This window comes from Pleurodeles waltl, chromosome 8, assembly GCF_031143425.1.
Source record: "Pleurodeles waltl isolate 20211129_DDA chromosome 8, aPleWal1.hap1.20221129, whole genome shotgun sequence".
In the NCBI taxonomy this organism is placed as follows: Eukaryota; Metazoa; Chordata; class Amphibia; order Caudata; family Salamandridae; genus Pleurodeles; species Pleurodeles waltl.
This window is the reverse complement of record NC_090447.1, coordinates 28,055,998-28,078,782: the sequence shown is the minus strand read 5'-3', so window position 1 is coordinate 28,078,782 and position 22,785 is coordinate 28,055,998. Positions and strand designations below refer to the sequence as shown.

The 22,785-nt window shown below is 42.8% G+C and overlaps 1 protein-coding gene across 2 annotated transcripts in view; it reads right to left on the bottom strand.

The window, feature by feature from the left end:
* Window positions 1-22,785, bottom strand: part of LOC138249678 (F-box/WD repeat-containing protein 7-like) — a 326,410-nt gene that overhangs the window by 86,664 nt on the left and 216,961 nt on the right. For both annotated transcript variants that reach the window (XM_069203645.1, XM_069203646.1), the window contains exons 6-9: window positions 16,986-17,120; window positions 10,264-10,387; window positions 7,104-7,240; window positions 5,616-5,729 (exon numbers count right to left, since the gene is read on the bottom strand). In XM_069203645.1, coding sequence (XP_069059746.1) covers window positions 5,616-5,729; window positions 7,104-7,240; window positions 10,264-10,387; window positions 16,986-17,120 — 510 coding nt within the window. The remainder of the gene's footprint in view (window positions 1-5,615; window positions 5,730-7,103; window positions 7,241-10,263; window positions 10,388-16,985; window positions 17,121-22,785) is intronic.

The window sequence follows — 22,785 nt, the reverse complement described above, 5'->3', positions numbered from 1 at the left end:
ACTTGGATATTGTGTTACATTAAAGTATGTAAATCGTGAAGGGAGGAACGCTTGAATTAATCTCAGTCACTGGTAATTACTCAGGGCCACAATGCAGTCCATCTTTATTTTTACAAACTGTAGGAAGTTGGCTCTGTATGTGCTATTTCAAAGTAAGGAATAGCATGCACAGAGTCCAAGGGTTCCCCTTAGAGGTAAAATAGTGGTAAAAATAGATAATACTAATGCTCTATTTTGTGGTAGTGTGGTCGAGCAGTAGGCTTATCCAAGGAGTAGTGTTAAGCATTTGTTGTACATACACATAGACAATAAATGAGGTACACACACTCAGAGACAAATCCAGCCAATAGGTTTTGTTATAGAAAAATATCTTTTCTTAGTTTATTTTAAGAACCACAGGTTCAAATTTAACATGTAATATCTTGTTTGAAAGGTATTGCAGGTAAGTACATTAGGAACTTTGAATCATTTCAATTGCATGTATACTTTTCAAGTTATTCACAAATAGCTATTTTAAAAGTGGACACTTAGTGCAATTTTCACAGTTCCTGGGGAGGTAAGTTTTTGTTAGTTTTACCAGGTAAGTAAGATACTTACAGGGTTCAGTTCTTAGTCCAAGGTAGCCCACCGTTGGGGGTTCAGAGCAACCCCAAAGTTACCACACCAGCAGCTCAGGGCCGGTCAGGTGCAGAGTTCAAAGTGGTGCCCAAAACGCATAGGCTAGAATGGAGAGAAGGGGGTGCCCCGGTTCCGGTCTGCTTGCAGGTAAGTACCCGCGTCTTCGGAGGGCAGACCAGGGGGGTTTTGTAGGGCACCGGGGGGGGACACAAGCCCACACAGAAATTTCACCCTCAGCGGCGCAGGGGCGGCCGGGTGCAGTGTTAGAACAAGCGTCGGGTTCGCAATGGAAGTCAATGAGAGATCAAGGGATCTCTTCAGCGCTGCAGGCAGGCAAGGGGGGGCTTCCTCGGGGAAACCTCCACTTGGGCAAGGGAGAGGGACTCCTGGGGGTCACTTCTGCAGTGAAAGTCCGGTCCTTCAGGTCCTGGGGGCTGCGGGTGCAGGGTCTTTTCCAGGCGTCGGGACTTAGGTTTCAGAGAGTCGCGGTCAGGGGAAGCCTCGGGATTCCCTCTGCAGGCGGCGCTGTGGGGGCTCAGGGGGGACAGGTTTTGGTACTCACAGTCGTAGAGTAGTCCGGGGGTCCTCCCTGAGGTGTTGGTTCTCCACCAGCCGAGTCGGGGTCGCCGGGTGCAGTGTTGCAAGTCTCACGCTTCTTGCGGGGAGTTGCAGGGTTCTTTAAAGCTGCTTCTTGAAACAAAGTTGCAGTCTTTTTGGAGCAGGTCCGCTGGAGTTTCTTGTCGTCGTCGAAGCAGGGCAGTCCTCAGAGGATTCAGAGGTCGCTGGTCCCTTTGGAAGGCGTCGCTGGAGCAGAGTTCTTTGGAAGGCAGGAGACAGGCCGGTGAGTTTCTGGAGCCAAGGCAGTTGTTGTCTTCTGGTCTTCCTCTGCAGGGGTTTTCAGCTGGGCAGTCCTTCTTCTTGTTGTTGCAGGAATCTAATTTTCTAGGGTTCAGGGTAGCCCTTAAATACTAAATTTAAGGGCGTGTTTAGGTCTGGGGGGTTAGTAGCCAATGGCTACTAGCCCTGAGGGTGGGTACACCCTCTTTGTGCCTCCTCCCAAGGGGAGGGGGTCACAATCCTAACCCTATTGGGGGAATCCTCCATCTGCAAGATGGAGGATTTCTAAAAGTTAGAGTCACCTCAGCTCAGGACACCTTAGGGGCTGTCCTGACTGGCCAGTGACTCCTCCTTGTTATTCTCATTATTTTCTCCGGCCTTGCCGCCAAAAGTGGGGGCCGGGGCCGGAGGGGGCGGGCAACTCCACTAGCTGGAGTGTCCTGCGGTGCTGTGACAAAGGGGTGAGCCTTTGAGGCTCACCGCCAGGTGTTACAGCTCCTGCCTGGGGGAGGTGTTAGCATCCCCACCCAGTGCAGGCTTTGTTACTGGCCTCAGAGTGACAAAGGCACTCTCCCCATGGGGCCAGCAACATGTCTCTAGTGTGGCAGGCTGCTGGAACTAGTCAGCCTACACAGACAGTCGGTTAAGTTTCAGGGGGCACCTCTAAGGTGCCCTCTGGGGTGTATTTTGCAATAAAATGTACACTGGCATCAGTGTGCATTTATTGTGCTGAGAAGTTTGATACCAAACTTCCCAGTTTTCAGTGTAGCCATTATGGTGCTGTGGAGTTCGTGTTTGACAAACTCCCAGACCATATACTCTTATGGCTACCCTGCACTTACAATGTCTAAGGTTTTGTTTAGACACTGTAGGGGTACCATGCTCATGCACTGGTACCCTCACCTATGGTATAGTGCACCCTGCCTTAGGGCTGTAAGGCCTGCTAGAGGGGTGTCTTACCTATACTGCATAGGCAGTGAGAGGCTGGCATGGCACCCTGAGGGGAGTGCCATGTCGACTTACTCGTTTTGTCCTCACTAGCACACACAAGCTGGCAAGCAGGGTGTCTGTGCTGAGTGAGAGGTCTCCAGGGTGGCATAAGACATGCTGCAGCCCTTAGAGACCTTCCTTGGCATCAGGGCCCTTGGTACTAGAAGTACCAGTTACAAGGGACTTATCTGGATGCCAGGGTCTGCCAATTGTGGATACAAAAGTACAGGTTAGGGAAAGAACACTGGTGCTGGGGCCTGGTTAGCAGGCCTCAGCACACTTTCAATTGTAAACATAGCATCAGCAAAGGCAAAAAGTCAGGGGGCAACCATGCCAAGGAGGCATTTCCTTACACAAACCATGCCACCTCAGTTTGTACCCAGCCAGATGCAAATCAGCCTTGACTCTGCTCGCCTTGGGAACAGACCAGCTCAAACTGCTAGGCCAGGTCCTCCCTGACCCGGAACACAAGCTACCCAGGACCAGGTTTGCCCTAGTTAGGCTCGTCAGTCAGATATAACCTGGTCCCAGTGGCACAATGTGCACGAGACTTTGTGGTCTACAGATTCATCATCTATATTTGTCAAAAGATTGGTTCCTTTTAATCAATTCAGCTATCTTGGCATCAAGTGACTTTTTCTTTGTCCTGATTACATATCCCTCAATAGCTTATGAGGTTCGACAGGTTTTGTGAAAGTGGTCTTGTCTTTTGTAGTCAATGGCCTCTCCAACTTCATTACACTCCAATCATCAAGGCTGGTCAATTCCTTTCAGTTTTTCAATTCTGTTGTCTTTGGTTTGGACCCGGAAGGATGGAATCCTTTAGCATCACCCTGGATGAGAGTCAAGTATTTGGCTAATATCTCTTTGGTTGTTGAACATATTGGCTCTGAGGAGCAGAGGAATGACACAGGGCCTGTGTCTTTAGACTCTGGTTTCACCTTTTTTGTGGCACTATAGACTTGGACCCTTTCTGGGCTCGAAAACTTTACTCGACCACTCGCTACGGTGAGCTTTATTTTATGAGGTCGAGCTATTTTTAGATTCCACTTGACCCTTCTGGTGACTGGACAAAGAACAGGTGTTCTGTTCTGTTCGGTCTGAAACTCAATTAGCAATTAAGATGCCTTTAAATCTTATTCTTGTCACTTTTGCTCTGTGTTCGGAGAAAGAGGTCATAAGTCGGTTTGTCTTCTTGCAATGCAAAAACTTTTTCTTGTGACTGCAGAGTTCCAGGATTTTGTAAGGTGAACTGTCTGACCTATGTGAAATGAAAGGCTTTTGGTAACAGGTTTTTCCTAACACACAACATTTATATAACTAAGTCAACTTATATTTCAGTAGCTGTGGAAAACCATTTTTTGTACTTCTTGAACGTGTTGAAAAGAATATTCTAATAGGATGAAAAAACGGCCAGAACACTTTACTTGGTGATGTGCAAATGATAAATGTTTTCTGAAACCCAATATTCACAGTTTATTGTTAATACACTATATAGATTTAGCAGTAAAGCTGCTAGTTAGTGGGAAGGTTTTTGGACATTTCTTGGAAATCTGCGGACTGTAAATGACAGTGCACCACCACATCATGTTTTAGTGATATATTTATTAAAAGTGATTGTTTAAATATAAACTGAGGAACACTCCTGCCCTGATGGCAAAGCTATTAGTAAGCTAAAAGGCAAGTCATAAATGGATCATGTGTACCCTATATGTGGGCTAGATTTATTATACATGGAGCAAACGTTTAGTGTATTTAATCAAACAAAAGAGGATTTTATTTTTTTTACAGCAGAAATGCTGAACTCACATATTTGAAGGTGCACTCATATGTGAAAATGAAGAAAAAGGCGACTGTAAAATATATTTACCTAGAATCATACAATTTGATACTCGTTTGCAGGTCAAGTACATTACAGTTAGGTCAAGTAGATTATTCAAGCTACTCGACCTGCAGGTCTAGTAACATTTTTATGATTTTTCAAGGCCTGTCTTTAGTCTAAGAATTTGTGCACCAACAGATCCTTGATAATCAACAATGCATAAGGGTATCTCCTGGACTCCGAAATGAACTGACATTCCTCCTGAGCCTACCCTTATGCCTGTATAATATCTTTTTCCGAAATCCTAATTTCCCTCATAATGAGGCCCTTATTATTTTGATGTTTAAAGCAATTGTCCGGTCGCAGTTTGGCCAGAATAAACAACATAGACATGTTTCCCAAAACAGCACAGAGAAGACTCAAAGAAAACTGGTGGAATGCCACGATGAAAAAAACCCTTTTCTCCTTGACCGTGTGATGGTCTTGGTTGCTTGGTTGGCTTCGACCCAATCTCTGTTGACACCGGGTGCCTCTTGCTCAACTGAATCATCTTTCCACCCCCAAAGCTCTCTGTTAAACTTAAATAGCGTACACTTTTTGGGGGCACTGTGGGCTTATGGGTGACATAGCAGGGAATCATACTGGCCTGGTCGATGCCCAGATTTTTTTTTGATTTTTTAAAAATGTTTATATGTACACATGCAGATTCAACCACCAGATGGTGGAATAATGCACAGATGTGAATCTAGAAGAGATTCATCCTGCAAAAAGAAAAGGGCAATGAATATAAATATCCAACCTAATGTTGATTTCTAAAATTAACTTTAGCCTCAGCAATAGATATAATAGGAATTACCTCTGTAAATAACTTAATTCTGCCACTGATATACTTTGGGAAATAAGGACTCTTAATAACATGACAGTGTGCCAACTAGTCTCTCTTTATTATCTACTACGTAAGTGTGATTAAAGCCTTAGATCTATGTGAAATGCACCTACTTAATTCAAATTACTTACCTGGGACAGACTCAAGTCAATTCAATTCCCTTGCTTTCTAAACTAAAACACTAATTTCAGATGAATGTTCAGACACAGTTCACTTACACTGCACTTTCCAGTGAGATAGTGTCTCCACAAATTCAAGATTCACTGTGTTCTGGTAGGAGCTGGCTTGGAACCAACTGAATAAGAGGTTAAGTAATTCCTGCAAAGCCTTTAAATGCCAGAACCAGAGAGACCTATTGGATCCTTTAAGAATCAAGTTGATCAAATTATTAAGAGAGGCTAGTAGAAGAACAGGTGATAAAAGGAGACTTTGACAACCAAAAAGCTGTTAAGAAATCCTTACCTCCCCTGTGATTGCAGACCACACCTTTAGTGTGTTGTCATCAGACCCGCTGACTATCCGGTTACCACAGAACTGAAGACAAGTTATGACATGATCATCGTGTCCTTTTAGCACCTGCAAAGAAATAAACAAATCTGAGTGATTTGGAAACAGAGAATCTAGGAATTTTCAAGAACCAAGGCTCAAATACAGAAGAAAACTTCAAGTGCAAAGACTACGCTGGAACGAAAAAAAAGTAATGTCAAATAAACAAAGCTCAGGTTACGATGGGAACAAGAAAGGAAGACGAAGCATTCAAACTGAAAAAGATGACTCTTCTTTGGGGTGGTGATAAAAGGACAAAGACTGAAAACACACACAGAATCAAGAGTGTGAGGGAAACGAGTACATGGACATTACTTACGAGTAACAATATTTTAACTTAACAGATTACACAACTTAGAATATGCTCTGGCGCAGACATTAGTACTTCCGGAGAACGTACCTGCTCCTGGAATTGGTAAACCAATAAGGGTTAATTGCCAAATTCACAAATAAAAATAAAAGAATTGACCCAAATCAATTCATCTTGGATTTCTTTATGCAGAACCTATTTCCGAAGTTGGCAGATTCACTTTGTGCCATATTGCCTACTGCAAGGAGACAGATTTAGTGAAAGTCCACTTTTCTTCTCACCATGTGGGTGAAAGTCATACTCCTAACAAGTAGCAGCTAACCAGAAAGATATGAGATTGCAAAGAATGTCACCCATTTAAGGTTTTTCTTTATAGTCAGTTGGTTTTAATCAGTAAGTGCTAAACATAGAATCCTCTTTGTGGAACTGTTGTGCAAATTTCAGCAGCACAAGTGCTGATGCGGTTGCCTGGTGCTCTAGCCATAGAATAGGCAGAATGCTTTCCCTTCTCAGCGGACTGTTAAACAATAGACCTCATCATGGCCAAGCAGCTAATAAACAGGTCCTTTAATAAATATTCATATTTGTTTTCAGAAGAACCACTTGGCTTATATAACAGAGGAGTGAGAAAAGAACCAGCTAAAGGATTAAAGCAGGCTAAGCTACATGTAAGGACCCGTGAGAAACAGCACAGTACTATTTCTCAAAACACATTTATTTCGCCTGAAATAAAAACCTCAGGCTGGACTACTAAAATCATAATGAAACAAAAAGTACAGTACCATAGACTGTGACTGTTAATGTATTAGAAAACCTTTCCACCACTCAATAGCTGCTCCAGTGATCCACTAGAGCTTTAGGTCAAAAGGGGACTGAATATATGTGGGGAGATATGAGGGGGCAGAGACCCCTGGAAGGACTACCCCATTCAAGGCAAATGAAAAAAAATTGGAAATGTGAAGCATGGCAGGCTGACAATCTATAGGGTATACAGAGTAGGAGATTCCCAGAAGAAATGTAGATCAAAAGCAAACAGCTGGAAAGCGAGAGATCAAGTAAAGAGATAGGAAGGAGAGGACAGCACACCTACCAACCTTGGGGGGCCTGATGTCCCCGCTTCGCCAGTTCATATCAATCTTGTGCTGTCTCATGAAACCAAACTTCCATGGACTGTACATGAAACCAGGCGTCAGCATTCTCCGCCGTCTTAGGTTGAGGGGCTCATCAATTCCTGATGGGAAAATCGCACATTATTACATTTTCAGGCAACACTTAAGACTGAAAGACCAGGTGACAGACAACTTGGAAATGGAAGTTAAAAGACATGGGGCAGTGAGGCATAAAGCGGGTAAAACCAGAGTCCGATTTTGGGAGAAGATGCAGCATCCAAGAAAAGAGCAAACACTATGTGGAAATCTTCCCACAGTACAGTGCAAGCATTAGATAAACATAACAGCATTTTACAAGTGCCTGCAACACGGAATGAACGTTTTAACATTACGAAGCAAGAAAACTCTGCATTTATTCTGAGAACTCACGTTACAGAGGCAAACTCTGTTGCAGTATGTGCAGGCGTCCATGTACAGATTCCTCCATGTCCCACCGTTTGACTGATGAACACCGACGGAGGAAAACTTTACCTTTTGTCTAGATCACAAAGGTTCACTAGCAAAGGCACCTTACACTGCTGCTAATTATTCACAGGCACATGGAAGATGTCTCAATAGAATTGCCTCGCAAATAGAGTTGCAGCAGTGATGTTTATACCACCGGAAAATAATGAAGAGTCTCGACTCTAGTCAGCTTATCTGAGACGTTAATCACATTTTAAAAGCACTTCGCCTCCCATTACTGGGGCTGGGCCTTCCCTATGTATGTTTCAAGCAGATGAAAGGAAGGGTTCTTTAACCCAAACATTTGTATGGCTACTAATGTAGTGATATGCAGGAAGAGCAAGCCGCATGTCAAATGTTCCTTGTAAACACCAATCTCTGCTGAATACATAAATGAAGATCTTGGCTTTGGCAACAGTAGTAGCTAACAGGCTGTACAGGGCGATATTCACACTCCCCAACCAGGTCAATCTGACCTTACGCCTCAGTGATCAACCAGACTCAATATTTGATGCAGGCAAAGCTGCAAGAGCATGGTTGAGAAAGCTATGGAAATGGCCACAGTGGTCACCTTTGATGCCAAAAAGGCCTCTTGTTCTGCAGCGTGGCTGTTCCTACTCATAATTGGTCCTAATTTCTGCAGCTGCTTTAAATACCTCTACACAGTATGATTTGCTAGAGTCAGGGTGTATGGGGAAGTCTTGAACAAAGGTACGTTCATGATTTCTTTTTGACCAGGCCATCAAGCCGCTTGTATGCTGGGTTAGAAGCAACCCTGAAGCAAAGGTAGATGTCATAAGGGTGCAGAGACCCACAGCCCTTTATAAGCTATCATCTGCTTCTGTATTTGGCAGATTCAGAAATTTTTCTGGGAAGAAGTTTTTATAGAGTTTAGCAGATGCTCTGCTTTTGATTGGAGTCATCATTTATCAGCTTACAGGCAGGGCATTGATAGCTCTCTATCACATCCTGCTTGACACATCCTCAGGGGTCAAATATTCAAGGATCTATGTGAATGAACATAGGGTACAGTTACAGAAGGGAACTTGATGGCTACACTCGCTAAATTAAAGCCTGAGATGATGCATTGGGGACCGTGAACATGATGGGCAGAACACCACTGTATACATTTCTGACCTACTGAGGTTCCTTTATGTACTACAAAACATGCCACCGTGGGTTCCAAGTGACTTTTTCAATAAACTGGAGGTACAGCTTCGCCCACTGGCACAAGATGTAGGTTCCTCTAGGATGTCCCTTGGGAAGTTTCGCAGGGAAATGTATGACAAGAGAATCACACTGCAGGATGCAAGTAGATGTTATTGCGGTTTGCAGCTCATGGTAATTAATGACTGGGACTTTGCATAAGTAGTGAAGCCTTCGGTTCACAGAGATAAATAAGCAATGGCAGATAGTGGGTTCCACAATAAAAGAACAGTAGTCAAAGTGTGGAAGATGGCCTCAACATCTATAGCTGATGTATTAAACCCCACTACAGGACATCGCATTATTGACAAAAGCGAAAGGACTGAAAAGATTGGGCAGATGGGATTTAATAGGGATATCAAAGTAGGGAGATGTGTGGGGAAGGAGAGATTTCAAAAGCCTGAAGCTCTATGAGATGAAAATGAACTGGCAGACTCTGACATCTTCCCATACATGCTTCCCACTCTACTGAAGCATTCCAAGAACCTGGTGGAGATCCAGGATACACTCGCCTTGAAACAGATTAGGTAGACTTCCAAACATGGCGATTTCAAGAACATACACAACTCTAATCAATAAAACCCCAGATGTCCTGGCTCAAGTGAAGGACAAGTGGGACTTTATACTTGGGACTGATGGGCAATTCAAACCGAGAGGAGGCCCTTAGGTTTTTGACACAGTGGCAATCCAGTCAGGGCTTTAATATATTCAACTTGAAATATTTCATTGAGTCTACTTAACGAGGAGAGAAGTGGCGAAAGTGAGTAAGGAATGAGAAAATAATGTGCCTTTTGGGTGTCGACATAGGAGTATTTTTCTTTAATACACTATTAGACTATCTCTGGTTACAAGAGTTCTGGAAGAGAGATCTAGAATAGCTCCACACCTTCTCTGGTGCCAAAATCAAGGCATCCTTTACGCAAAAGAGTTTACGGGACAGCTTCTCCCCCATCATTCACCATTCCAGATCTTAGATGTCTCCACTTTTTTGCAGTGCTTTTGTCATCAATAAATCTTAAATTAAATCCTGTTGAGTCTACAACCGCTTTTTTCACAATACAATTGTGAAACGTATTTGAAATGCCTTTATCATCTACTATCACAGGAACCTGCAGGTAAACACAATGAAGGCAACCAATACTGTACTGGCAATCACTTAACACTGAGGTGGTCATGGATTTGGGTATTTAGGGTCAGACTTCAGGGTCTGATTTTTATATACCTGGACATTTAAACAAATGTTCAAAGTAATGTCCTCATTACACATTCTCTCCGCATCAATGCCAACTGCGCATGCCCTAAAGAGAAGTGCTCTTTCCACTGAAAAGCTTTCACAAAATCTTGGGTCAATTTCCATCAGTTTCACATTTCTCTCAAAAGCAAATTGCCAAACCTTCCATTCCTCCCAGCTTGCTGTTCAATGTAAATGGTTTACCTTCATCTCTGCATTTTTCCCGCCATAGCAAATTGTCCTCAGCCAGGATCCTCCAGTAACGGCAGGTCTGGGCGGCTCTCAGAAGGTCTCGGGGCTCCAGGAAGGATAATACGTACAGGGCAAGCTGAAGAGAGAGAAAGGCATCATGAAGTTCTGCGGCAATATAAGGAACCTGCAGTTGTGAAGTGTTGCCGAGCAGAACAGAAGTTCATGAAGAATGTCCCCAGATCACAGGGTGTGCGGCTGTAGAGGCTCCACTCAGGAGGAGATGGACAATAACATACATTTGTGAGAGTGGATGCCAGAGTGAGCAGGAGATTTATAGCGCAGACACCAATCTCTCTGGTTTAAGGAAAGGGGTGGGACTGTAAATGACATTCTGAAATATGTAATTACAATGCAGCGGAGATGAATTTCACTGCTCTCAAGAGAAGTAACAGAAGTAATATAAATAGTATACAGAGTTTTAAAGACTCAGGTGTCACGTTAATAGCACAAAAGCTCACATTTGTTGAGAGATGTAGGACAATAAGGGGCACATAAATGAAGAACGCGGTTGTTACATGTAACAGTAAGTCTGCAATTTGAAATTCTATGCAATTACAAACTTTGGCAAATTCAAGCTATCAAATGGTTTGTCAGAAATATACGTTTATTTTGTTTCTTGAATGAGTTTTCTGTTGGAGTCTAGAATACTTTTTCTCTTTGTAATAAGCCTCCAATGTGCTGTTGAGCTTACGTTCGGCTCTGCCTCACGGCTGGTACCGTCCTCAGATTAGTTTCTGTGCCACATGATGGTGTGCATTCTCTGTGTGTGCTCACTGTTTTAATTAACCTCTGACAGAGGCTGTGTGGACTACATGTACTCCATACGAATCCAAAGCTCCAAATCTACTTTTACTCATAAGCAACTAGTATGTTGTGCAGCATTAATCTCTTAGTTCCACAGACTATACAGGACGTAGCATGGTGCACTTCCAAGTGGAGGTGGGTAAACAAATGAAGCAGTTTGGTATAACTTGTAGCAAACATGAGTGTACTTATAAGCCTATCCCTCTCATTGGAAGCCTTGGGGAACTAACCCACCAAAAAGTTTGGAAAACATTGCATTTATTTTATATTTTAAATGCACTTTATAAGCTGAAAGAATACTTTTGAAAACATCAGCTTAGCTTAGCTAAGATACCTCCACATTACACCATTATGTGCAGCACTACAGCAAGGCCAGTTTCAGCAATCTGTGGGATGCAAAGCCCCATGGACAGGCCAGTATAAACCCAGTATGGAAAGCATAAAAGCAGGTTAGTTTTGCTCCAGTATGTGATGTAATATCTAGGCTGACTTCCACAGAGTACTAATATGTTAAGCGCAACTGCCAGGACAGTGCCCATAATTCCTAAAGCACCATCCGCAGGCCTGAACGCATTGTGTCTCAGCAGGCAACACACAATCCCCGGGGCCTGCACTCACAATGACCCAGTATGCAGATTTAAAAAGGGGCAGTTGCTCAAAACCAAAATATGTTATGCAATATCTTCAGGCCAGATTACTGAATTCCACTGTCTGGAGGATCCACAATGCTCCAGTACTAGAAATTCCCCAAATCAGAGTATGACATGCTGTAGCGTGAAAGACATTACCTGCTCCCTATTGCCTCACGCACACGTGTGAACTCTGCTCGCTTTCCTGCACAGCACAGCTGCACGGGAATCACACAGTTTCACAGGTATATCCGCGAGTCCTTGCTGCTCCTGCTCACTGGGATATTTAAAGGGAGCAGCCTGCTGGCAAGATCTGCACGGGGGTCCTAGGGCCGGTAATGCACCGATGATCACCAGGCGGTCCTGCTTCCACTCAACAATGGTGGGAGCTCTAGATGTCCAGAGTGTGAGGGAGTCTTTCATAAAACCCACAGAACTTCAGAAGCAAAGCTTACATTTTCTTTCATTGTCTTCTTTTCAGCTGTACGATGTTCCTCACACATGCCTCAGCATGCTAGCGCACTGCGGGCAGGGAGCTATCTCACAAGCAAGTAATGCACACTGGACATACTGACCCCTGTAGAAGATTCTTAAGTCCACTGTGCTTTCTCGCTGCAATTGTAGACCGTTGCTGCAAGAACGAATGCTCTCCGTAGTAGATGGATGTATTCAGAGTTTTCTGACTGGTACTACTATCTGATGACTTGGAGGCTAGACAGATCTGTGCAGTGGGTATATTAACCCACTGAACTGTCTGATAAGGACTAGGAAATGTAAAAAGCACATCACCCAAGGAATTCTGAAGCAGGCACTTCAATCTCATGTGGTATCCTTCTGGATGGACAATCCTGAGAGCAGCCACACCACGCTCAAACCTAGCGGGTATCCTGAGGCTCAGTCCATGCTGCATCTGCCTACACCCCTCTTGGAGACCTGGCTCTCTGTAGAAGTTGAACTAGAAGTTCCAAAATCTATTTTGTTCAATCCCCTTTAACGAGTAAATCTTTACACACTTTGCTCACTGAAGGTGTGGGAGCTTCTCTGAATCTAGACGACATGAACTAGTGACATAAACTCCTGCAGGAGGCCGGGAAGCATACTCAGTACTTCAGTGTTTTTATAAAATTTGATAAAAAGCTTTCCAAAGAAGAGTGCCCAACCTTGCTTCCTCTCCTCACAGGCGTTGGCTACGAGCAGGCAGCCTAAGTGAGACATCCTTTATGTTTGGCTTCCGAATAGTTTGGACTGTGGTCCTATGGATGTGCTGAGGTCTAAGTACAGTTTGTGCTAAGTGGCCTTATTTGGAATAAGGCACATTAGAGGCATTCCATAAAGCTCTTCTTTCAGGGATATCTAGAGCAAGGATCAATGTCATGGACATTTTAGTAAGGGTCAAAAACATTAAGTAAACTCTTTCGAAGGAATGTGCCACTCCTTTTTTAGGTAAGTCAAATAATCTAAAATATCCTATGACAAAGCACAAGGGTGACATATTACCTAAACATCACACTACAAATCTGGTCTTCTTATAGGAACAACTCCCTGGTGGTAAGGCTCCTAGCTGTGATAATCTCCCAGACACTGAAATGAAAGCTTTGGGTATCTTAGCAAAGATCCTAGGATGTGGTTGAATTCATGTGAGAGAGTGAGCCTGGGACATGTGATGTGTTGTTCCAGTAGGAGGGACGGCCGCCACATACTGTGCCAAACCTGAAGCTATCTGGATCATTGTCATGCAGGATGTCAGGATTTTTCTGATCACCTTCTATGTTAATGGAATTACTAGACAGGAGGAGGCAAATGTCCTTTTCACAATGGAATTTCCCTGAAACCCTTATCGGACAGGATTGCGTGGCAAACAAGTCTGAAGCCCAGCTCATCCCAGCTCCTGAAACTTTACTGAACTGATTGAACTTTTTAGTCCCCATTTATGAGAAACTGTGTTCTCATGACAATGCATTTGTTAAGTCACCTTCTACTTCTAGCACATGCCCAGCTCTCTCTCCCTCTTTCCAGGATCCAGTGCCAACTGATCTAGTATTCTGGGAAAGCTGGGCAAACGTCCTCCATGCCGCACAATGCCCATTTCAGAATGCAGTACAAGTTTGTGGTTCTGATTCCCCATTCAGCTTAAGTCTGCATCGAAGTACTTAGGCATCTGGCCCACAGCTCTGTGTCTAGTATAATTATGTGCTATTCAATCTCCTGTGCTGATGATCTGCCCTGAGCACTTAGCTCTCCCATGTTGGCTGCCCATCCTGTAAAGGATGACTTTAGTGAAAATATTCAGGGTTTCATCTCCAGGCAAGTTCTTCACTGATCACATTGTCTGAATTCCAGTACAGGAACAATCTGGGGGAACGCACACATGTATGTACCTCTAGATCACTATATCTCAGGTGCTCCGGTATAAAGCTTTTGTGGTAGCACCCCAAAAGAAAGGAATATGTGATCAGGCAGTGGCATGAAGACATTATTCCCAACATCACCTTCCTCACTGTCAGAAATGTTACGCATGACAAAGAACCTTCTTTGCACGGGGAGAAATCTCATCACCGAAGAGAAAGTGAGCCATTTCTGATCGTCTGAGATTCCTCCAAGAAAGTGTTTCTGCTGCCAAGGGGTTGATTATGATTTGTTTCTAATTGCTTTGATCCCCACTTGATGTAGCAGTATTGTATTTCTCTGTTTTTTCCAAGTGCAATAATCACAGGTCTTTCCCTTTACCAACCAGTTATCTATGGATGGACACCCATAGGCTGCCTCACTCACTCAATAAGTGACGTGTGGAAAGCATTGATCAACATTTGGTAAATTCTCCTAGATTAATCTACCCCTAAGGAGTTTAATTCTGAAAAGGGGTATTTTGTGGGAATCAGAAGCAGAGATCATTTGAAGTCTGTGTTCTTCACATCAAGGATAGTGAAAACTCCACATTTTAGCAGCATGAATATGCCGTCTTTCCAATATGGTCATCCTGAGGCAGTGTGTGACGTGTCAAGAGGCTTCAGGTCTGGGTTAAATCCTTTTATGACACTGGATCGTGGGTTCTCTCGAATAGAGGTTTTGTCTTCATTTTTCCTTTTTTATAACATCATTTGCATCTACGAGTGGAAGTTGTGAACGGTAATTTGTGTTTGTGATGTATCCTGTAGCCAGGTCGCTAACTGGTCTGAAAGAAACTTTAAATTTCCTTTGATTGGGGAGCATTACGGGGGGAAACGGGTGTGGATCTTCATGAGCAACTCCTTCCTCAGCCTCTGGAGAGACGGCCCAGGTTGCTCCCGATGTAGGTGTGCTGTGATTGCTTCCGTGGAGCTGCCTGATGCATCTGATACATTTCAGATCAGACAATGAAGGGGTACCTTAGAGCATATTAAAATCTTGGATTCGGGGATTCACAAATCTCCTTGGAGAGAAATCACCCACTGAATGTCGGATCTCTCTACTTTTTTACATTTTCCTACATCTTGTCCATTTGTTCTCAAACAGGGTGATAAAGTCATGTTGTGTGCTCTATGAATGTGGCTCCGTACTTCTAGTCTGAGGCCCGAAGCATCAATGCTTGTTGAACTGTAATGGGTTCTCAGTGCCTAAATGCATATCCTCTCTGCCTGATACAGAATGGACTTCATGGCAGTTTTGGTGATACTCTGTGCGCAAAGGCCTGAGCCTTTGTGTTGTCTGACTGCCGGATATGCTCCATTAGCTCCTCAATATCTTCCCCTCCCGGCCTGCCAGGTTGTACTACTGATACAGGATCTTTTTAGGTGTTTCAGGGAAGAGTTCAGTTCTTGGAACCGTGAGAATGGTTGTTCCCTTGACCTCCTGAGGAGCACAGCACAGTACAGCACAGTACCACTAAAACGTCTTCTAACACAGGAACACGGCCATGCTAGCCAGCTTTTCATCATTTGGCTTGCAACCAGAAACAAGTTGGGTATTTTATCCCTGAAGTCTTTCAGCCTTGATGGCCTTTCTGCATCCAGCTATGCGGTTTCTCAAGAAAGGAGTTACCAACTGATGTGCTGTAGCATTTCAGTCTCATAGTAGGCTCCTTAGATGGTGACTGACCAGGACACACAGCAGAGCTCATGGAAATAGAGATCTTCACTTAGCTTACATTCTCCGTTGAGGTTTTCCACTGTTTTTTTAATCTTGTGGGATGCAGGCTGCCTGCCAATCTTTCGTCAGAGCCCAGTGCTTACTCCTACAGTTTCTCCAGAGCAGCAGCCTTTACTCCAAACCTTCTGTCTCAGAGTCTGGAGCGTTCCCAGGATGAATTGATTGTGCGCTGTACGTTTATTCTCATGAAGATCCTTTGGCAGAGAGTGACTGCCAAACTTAAGCACAGCAAACCAAGAGGACCATAGATTATAAGAGCAGAGCTATAAAAGCACAATTAGTAAGGTCAATTTACCACAGCGCAGGGAACATGGTAAACAACAAAAAACAAAAATACATACTCAGACAATTTAATCCAATCAAATCACAAAATAAAAGGCAATCTTACTCCCCAATCTCCTTTCCCGAACCAACCTGCAATCTTCTTATGTACGTGTGTGTGTTATATGTGTGACACGCCTGCTCCACTCGTGCTGTGACCTACTCAACCAGAGGAAAAACTAATCAGAGGATGAAGCAAGTGCAGGAAGCATCTGGCTATCACAGACAACTCTTTAGCAACATTTACTTTGTCAACAACCATCTTCACTAGAAAATGTTTTTTCAAGAATAAAAATGTTTCATTTCAAGCCCAAGCACTAAATAGCAGGAAAAAGCACAACATGGGAACTCATAATGGCTCCAGGTTGTAAAAGGAAGAGATGAATAAAGTGTAGCCAAATCGTTAGGATGAAAGGCAAAGGCACATCTTTGGACTTGGAGCAGAAGGGATGATATTAGTAAAGTGTGAACTAAGTTCTCTGTGTGAAAGGAGGCAATTCTGACCATCGATTAATGAATGAGGAACCAACGTAACATATATGCTCATGTCTATGAGTGTAGGTGGTTAGCGACATAACGGACATATCTTTGGCTGAAAGGGGAACGTTTAACAATGTGTAAGCTCAGGCCGATGGGTGCCAATGGTTAAGCAAACAAAGTGCAAATCTTTAGGAGAAGGAGGAGATCCATACCGTTTGGAGAAGAAGATTCATACCGTGGGATATCATCCCTAGGGGTAACAGGGGGTGTGTTGGTAAAAGGACATCTCTCTGGCTAAAAGAGGTGGGAGCTCACCTCTTTGGGTAGTAAAGAGATGAAATCACGTTGGAACTGTGGCTCGATGACTTGCATCATATACTTGATTTGAGATGGTTCACAGCGATCGATGAGCTCATCCAATGCTAGCAACCTCTCAGGACCGGTCCACTTCTAACAAGAGAAGAAATCTTTGTTAAAGTTGAAACATGTGTCACATGCAAGAGCCACAGGCTCTACCACCTAACCATCTTTGGTCGCCCAAGCAAGCATCATAATATTTTTCCTCCAACTCACTTTGCTCTTAAAGAGAACACTATTAGACACTTTGAAAAAGGTTTCTTCAACATAAAACAACAATAGAATAAATAGCATGGAACAGAGAAAAACAAACCATTAAAAGGTGATCAAAATAAAATGTGTTTTGGATTTTTAATCTTTTTCTGCTCAGCATTTTCAACTCAAATGCAGAGCCTTATTTTTCCATAAGTAAGGAAAATATTACTTACCCAGTAGACATCTGTTCGTGGTATGTAGTGCTGTAGATTCACATGCTTTGCATATGCCCGACTCGGGGTCTGTTGGGTTCGGAGTGTTGCAAGTTGTTTTTGTTTGAAGAATCTTTTCGAGTCACGGGATAGAGTGACTCCTCCTGTCGGTGATACTGCGCATGGGCAACGAGTCCTTTGTTAGATTGTTGTTCTCGCGGAGGCGGGCGATGTGAGAATTATATATATACATATATCTGCACAGAGTACTTGTCGCTAAATCCCAGCCACTTGGAAGCAGCGAGCTGATGGCAGGGTAGTGAACCCTTTAAACATTCAAACACTCGTCACCTCAAATCGATAGTATAATGCGAAGTAGACGACGGACCGTGGCTCAAATCCACACAGCGTAGTTTGTTTAGGTTTGCAGCAACATATTTAACCCTACGCGTTTCGGAGCCCTAGCTCACCGTTCACGTGCCTTGGTAGTCATTCTTCATTCCACTAAAATAACCTATGCAAAAACTTAATGTGCTCATAAACATCAACAATGGATTGTCAAACACTGTCATACTTCTTAGAAAATCTGTCGGCCATTTTGTAACATAAAATATGCATGTATACCCTTGTCCCTAATTGTGAAACCATATTAAACGGCCTTTACATTATATCGTATCACTGTTGAAAATAAACATATTAAGAGCAGTTAGAAATCGATAATTATAAGTAACTGTATTGCGATTTTCACTTATTAAATCACTTCCATAAGATTTACTGTGCTCCTAAAACATGAAAAACGGACAATCAATCCATATTGATCTTTTGCAAAATTATGTCGGCCATTTTGTAATATCTCAAATGTGATTAAATATATCTACTATTTTCAAATTCCATATTAAAAATTAAATGGCCTGATTATTCCTTCATATGTCATTGTAATGTCACTTATATAACACTAGAAGTACAGATTCACAATAATGTCAATAACAAGGTTATTCATGAATAATAAACAATTCTTCACAACTCAATGTTATATTATAATACTCATTCATCAAGCTAATGTGCCTTATATCATTAACTGCATACAAAATTATAATTACATTAAAGAATCAGAAAACAAATAAATATCGAATTTACCAGCTAAATTACACATTTTCACACCAATTCTGCCCCAGTGGGCCTTATAACGTGCTAAATTCCAAACAATACTTATGTCAAGACTGATGCAGCTTTTTGTAGATGTTTTCTATTTTCCTGAGACCATAAAAGGCTAGATATAATAAGCTTTCTTGCATTCTATTACTTCTTTCTCTGATATATTTTCTCCCTATAAATATACAATGAAAAACATATGATAAAGACTGAAAAAAATTAAATCAGCTGCAACACTGTTTCCACATTCCGGACTTTACTTTAAACTATGCATTATAATTATATATATATATATATATATATATATATATATATATATATATATATATATATATATATATGGAAAATGTCACTTACCCAGTGTACATTTGTTCGTGGCATTAGTCGCTGCAGATTCACATGCTGTGCACATCCCGCCATCTGGTGTTGGGCTCGGAGTGTTACATGTTGTTTTTCTTCGAAGAAGTCTTTTCGAGTCACGAGATCGAGGGACTCCTACCATTTCGGCTCCATTGCGCATGGGCGTCGACTCCATCTTAGATTGTTTTCCCCCGCAGAGGGTGAGGTAGGAGTTGTATATGCTAGTAATAGTGCCCACGCAATGGAGTGAATACGTATGTACATAATGTAGTTTAAAGTAATATATATATTTACAAATATACAGATGTTCAAGATCAACTTCTAAACGGCTACAGGCTTCCGGGGAGGCGGGTGGGCGCATGTGAATCTGCAGCGACTAATGCCACGAACAGATGTACACTGGGTAAGTGACATTTTCCGTTCGGTGGCATGTGTAGCTGCAGATACACATGCTGTGCATAGACTAGTAAGCAGTTATCTCCCCAAAAGCGGTGGTTCAGCCTGTAGGAGTTGAAGTTGTCTGAAACAATGTTCGTAGTACTGCTTGGCCTACTGTGGCTTGCTGTGTTGTTAGCACGTCTACACAGTAGTGTTTGGTAAATGTATGAGGCGTAGACCATGTGGCTGCCTTACATATTTCTGTCATTGGAATATTTCCTAGAAAGGCCATGGTAGCACCTTTCTTTCTGGTTGAGTGTGCCTTTGGTGTAATAGGCAGTTCTCTTTTAGCTTTAAGATAACAGGTTTGAATGCACTTAACTATCCATCTAGCAATGCCTTGCTTAGAAATTGGATTTCCTGTATGAGGTTTTTGGAAAGCAATAAATAATTGTTTTGTTTTGCGAATTAGTTTTGTTCTGTCAATGTAGTACATTAACGCTCTTTTGATGTCCAATGTATGTAGTGCTCTTTCCGCTACAGAGTCAGGCTGTGGGAAGAACACTAGTAATTCTACAGTTTGATTTAAGTGGAACGGTGATATGACTTTTGGTAAAAATTTAGGATTTGTTCGTAGAACTACTTTATGCTTGTGTATCTGAATAAATGGTTCTTGTATGGTAAATGCTTGAATCTCACTTACTCTTCTTAAAGATGTGATGGCAATTAAAAATGCAACTTTCCATGTTAAGTATTGCATTTCACAAGAGTGCATGGGCTCAAAAGGTGTACCCATGAGTCGTGTTAAGACAATGTTAAGGTTCCATGAAGGAACTGGTGATGTTCTTGGTGGTATAATTCTCTTTAGACCTTCCATAAATGCTTTTATGACTGGTATTCTAAATAGAGAAGTTGAGTGCGTAATTTGCAGGTAAGCTGAAATTGCTGTAAGATGTATTTTAATGGAAGAGAAAGCTAGCTTTGATTTTTGCAAATGTAGTAAGTATCCTACGATGTCTTTGGCAGATGCGTGTAAGGGTTGAATTTGATTGTTGTGGCAGTAATATACAAATCTTTTCCACTTATTTGCATAGCAATGTGTAGTGGTAGGTTTCCTAGCTTGTTTTATGACCTCCATACATTCCTGTGTAAGGTCTAAATGTCCGAACTCTAAGACTTCAGGAGCCAGATTGCTAGATTCAACGATGCTGGATTTGGGTGCCTGATCTGTTGTTTGAGTTGCGTTAACAGATCTGGTATGTTGGGTAGCTTGACATGAGGCACTACTGAGAGGTCTAGTAGTGTTGTGTACCAAGGTTGCCTTGCCCATGTTGGTGCTATTAGTATGAGTTGGAGTTTGTTTTGACTCAGCTTGTTTACTAGATATGGAAGGAGTGGGAGAGGGGGAAAAGCGTAAGCAAATATCCCTGACTAGTTCATCCATAACGCATTGCCCTGAGACTGATCTTGTGGGTACCTGGATGCGAAGTTTTGGCATTTTGCGTTTTCCTTTGTTGCAAATAGATCTATTTGTGGCGTTCCCCAACTTTGGAAGTAAGTATTCAGTATTTGGGGGTGAATCTCCCATTCGTGGATCTGTTGGTGATCCCGAGAAAGATTGTCCGCTAGCTGGTTCTGAATTCCTGGTATAAATTGTGCTATTAGGCGAATGTGGTTGTGAATCGCCCAATGCCATTTTTCTGTGCCAGGAGACACAACTGTGTTGAGTGTGTGCCTCCCTGTTTGTTTAGGTAATACATCGTTGTCATGTTGTCTGTTTTGACAAGGATGTGTTTGTAGCTTATTATGGGTTGAAATGCTTTCAGCGCTAGAAATACTGCCAATAGTTCTAAGTGATTTATGTGAAAGTGTTTTTGGTGAGTGTCCCATTGTCCTTGGATGCTGTACTGATTGAGGTGTGCTCCCCACCCTATCATGGAGGCATCTGTTGTTATTAGGTATTGTGGCACTGGGTCTTGGAAAGGCCGCCCCTGGTTTAAATTTATACTGTTCCACCATTGAAGCGAGGTGTATGTTTGGCGGTCTACCAACACCAGATCTAGAATTTGACCCTGTGCCTGTGACCACTGTGATGCAAGGCACTGTTGTAAGGGCCGCATGTGCAACCTTGCGTTTGGGACAATGGCTATGCATGAGGACATCATGCCTAGGAGTTTCATTACCTTTTTGACTTGTATTTTTTGATTTGGATACATGGCCTGTATTACATTGTGAAATGCCTGAACCCTTTGTGGGCTTGGCGTGGCAATCCCTTTTACTGTGTTGATTGTCGCTCCTAAGTATTGCTGTGTTTGACGCGGCAGAAGGTGTGACTTTGTGTAGTTGATTGAGAAACCTAGTTTGTGGAGGGTTTGTATGACATAATTTGTGTGTTGTGAACACCGTTCTAGCGTGTTTGTTTTGATTAACCAATCGTCAAGGTACGGGAACACATGTATTTGCTGCCTTCTGATATGTGCAGCTACGACTGCTAGGCATTTTGTAAAAACTCTTGGCGCAGTTGTTATTCCGAACGGCAACACCTTGAATTGGTAGTGTACTCCTTGGAATACAAACCTTAAGTACTTTCTGTGTGAAGGATGTATCGGTATATGGAAATATGAATCCTTTAGGTCTAGTGTTGTCATGTAGTCTTGTTGTTTGAGCAGTGGGATTACGTCTTGTAATGTCACCATGTGAAAGTGATCTGATTTGATGTAGGTATTTAATGTTCTGAGATCTAATATAGGTCTCAGACTCTTGTCTTTTTTGGGTATGAGAAAGTACAGAGAGTAAACTCCTGTTCCTTTCTGTTGGTTTGTGTAAGGAAATGCCTCCTTGGCATGGTTGCCCCCTGACTTTTTGCCTTTGCTGATGCTATGTTTACAATTGAAAGTGTGCTGAGGCCTGCTAACCAGGCCCCAGCACCAGTGTTCTTTCCCTAACCTGTACTTTTGTATCCACAATTGGCAGACCCTGGCATCCAGATAAGTCCCTTGTAACTGGTACTTCTAGTACCAAGGGCCCTGATGCCAAGGAAGGTCTCTAAGGGCTGCAGCATGTCTTATGCCACCCTGGAGACCTCTCACTCAGCACAGACACACTGCTTACCAGCTTGTGTGTGCTAGTGAGGACAAAACGAGTAAGTCGACATGGCACTCCCCTCAGGGTGCCATGCCAGCCTCTCACTGCCTATGCAGTATAGGTAAGACACCCCTCTAGCAGGCCTTACAGCCCTAAGGCAGGGTGCACTATACCATAGGTGAGGGTACCAGTGCATGAGCATGGTACCCCTACAGTGTCTAAACAAAACCTTAGACATTGTAAGTGCAGGGTAGCCATAAGAGTATATGGTCTGGGAGTCTGTCAAACACGAACTCCACAGCACCATAATGGCTACACTGAAAACTGGGAAGTTTGGTATCAAACTTCTCAGCACAATAAATGCACACTGATGCCAG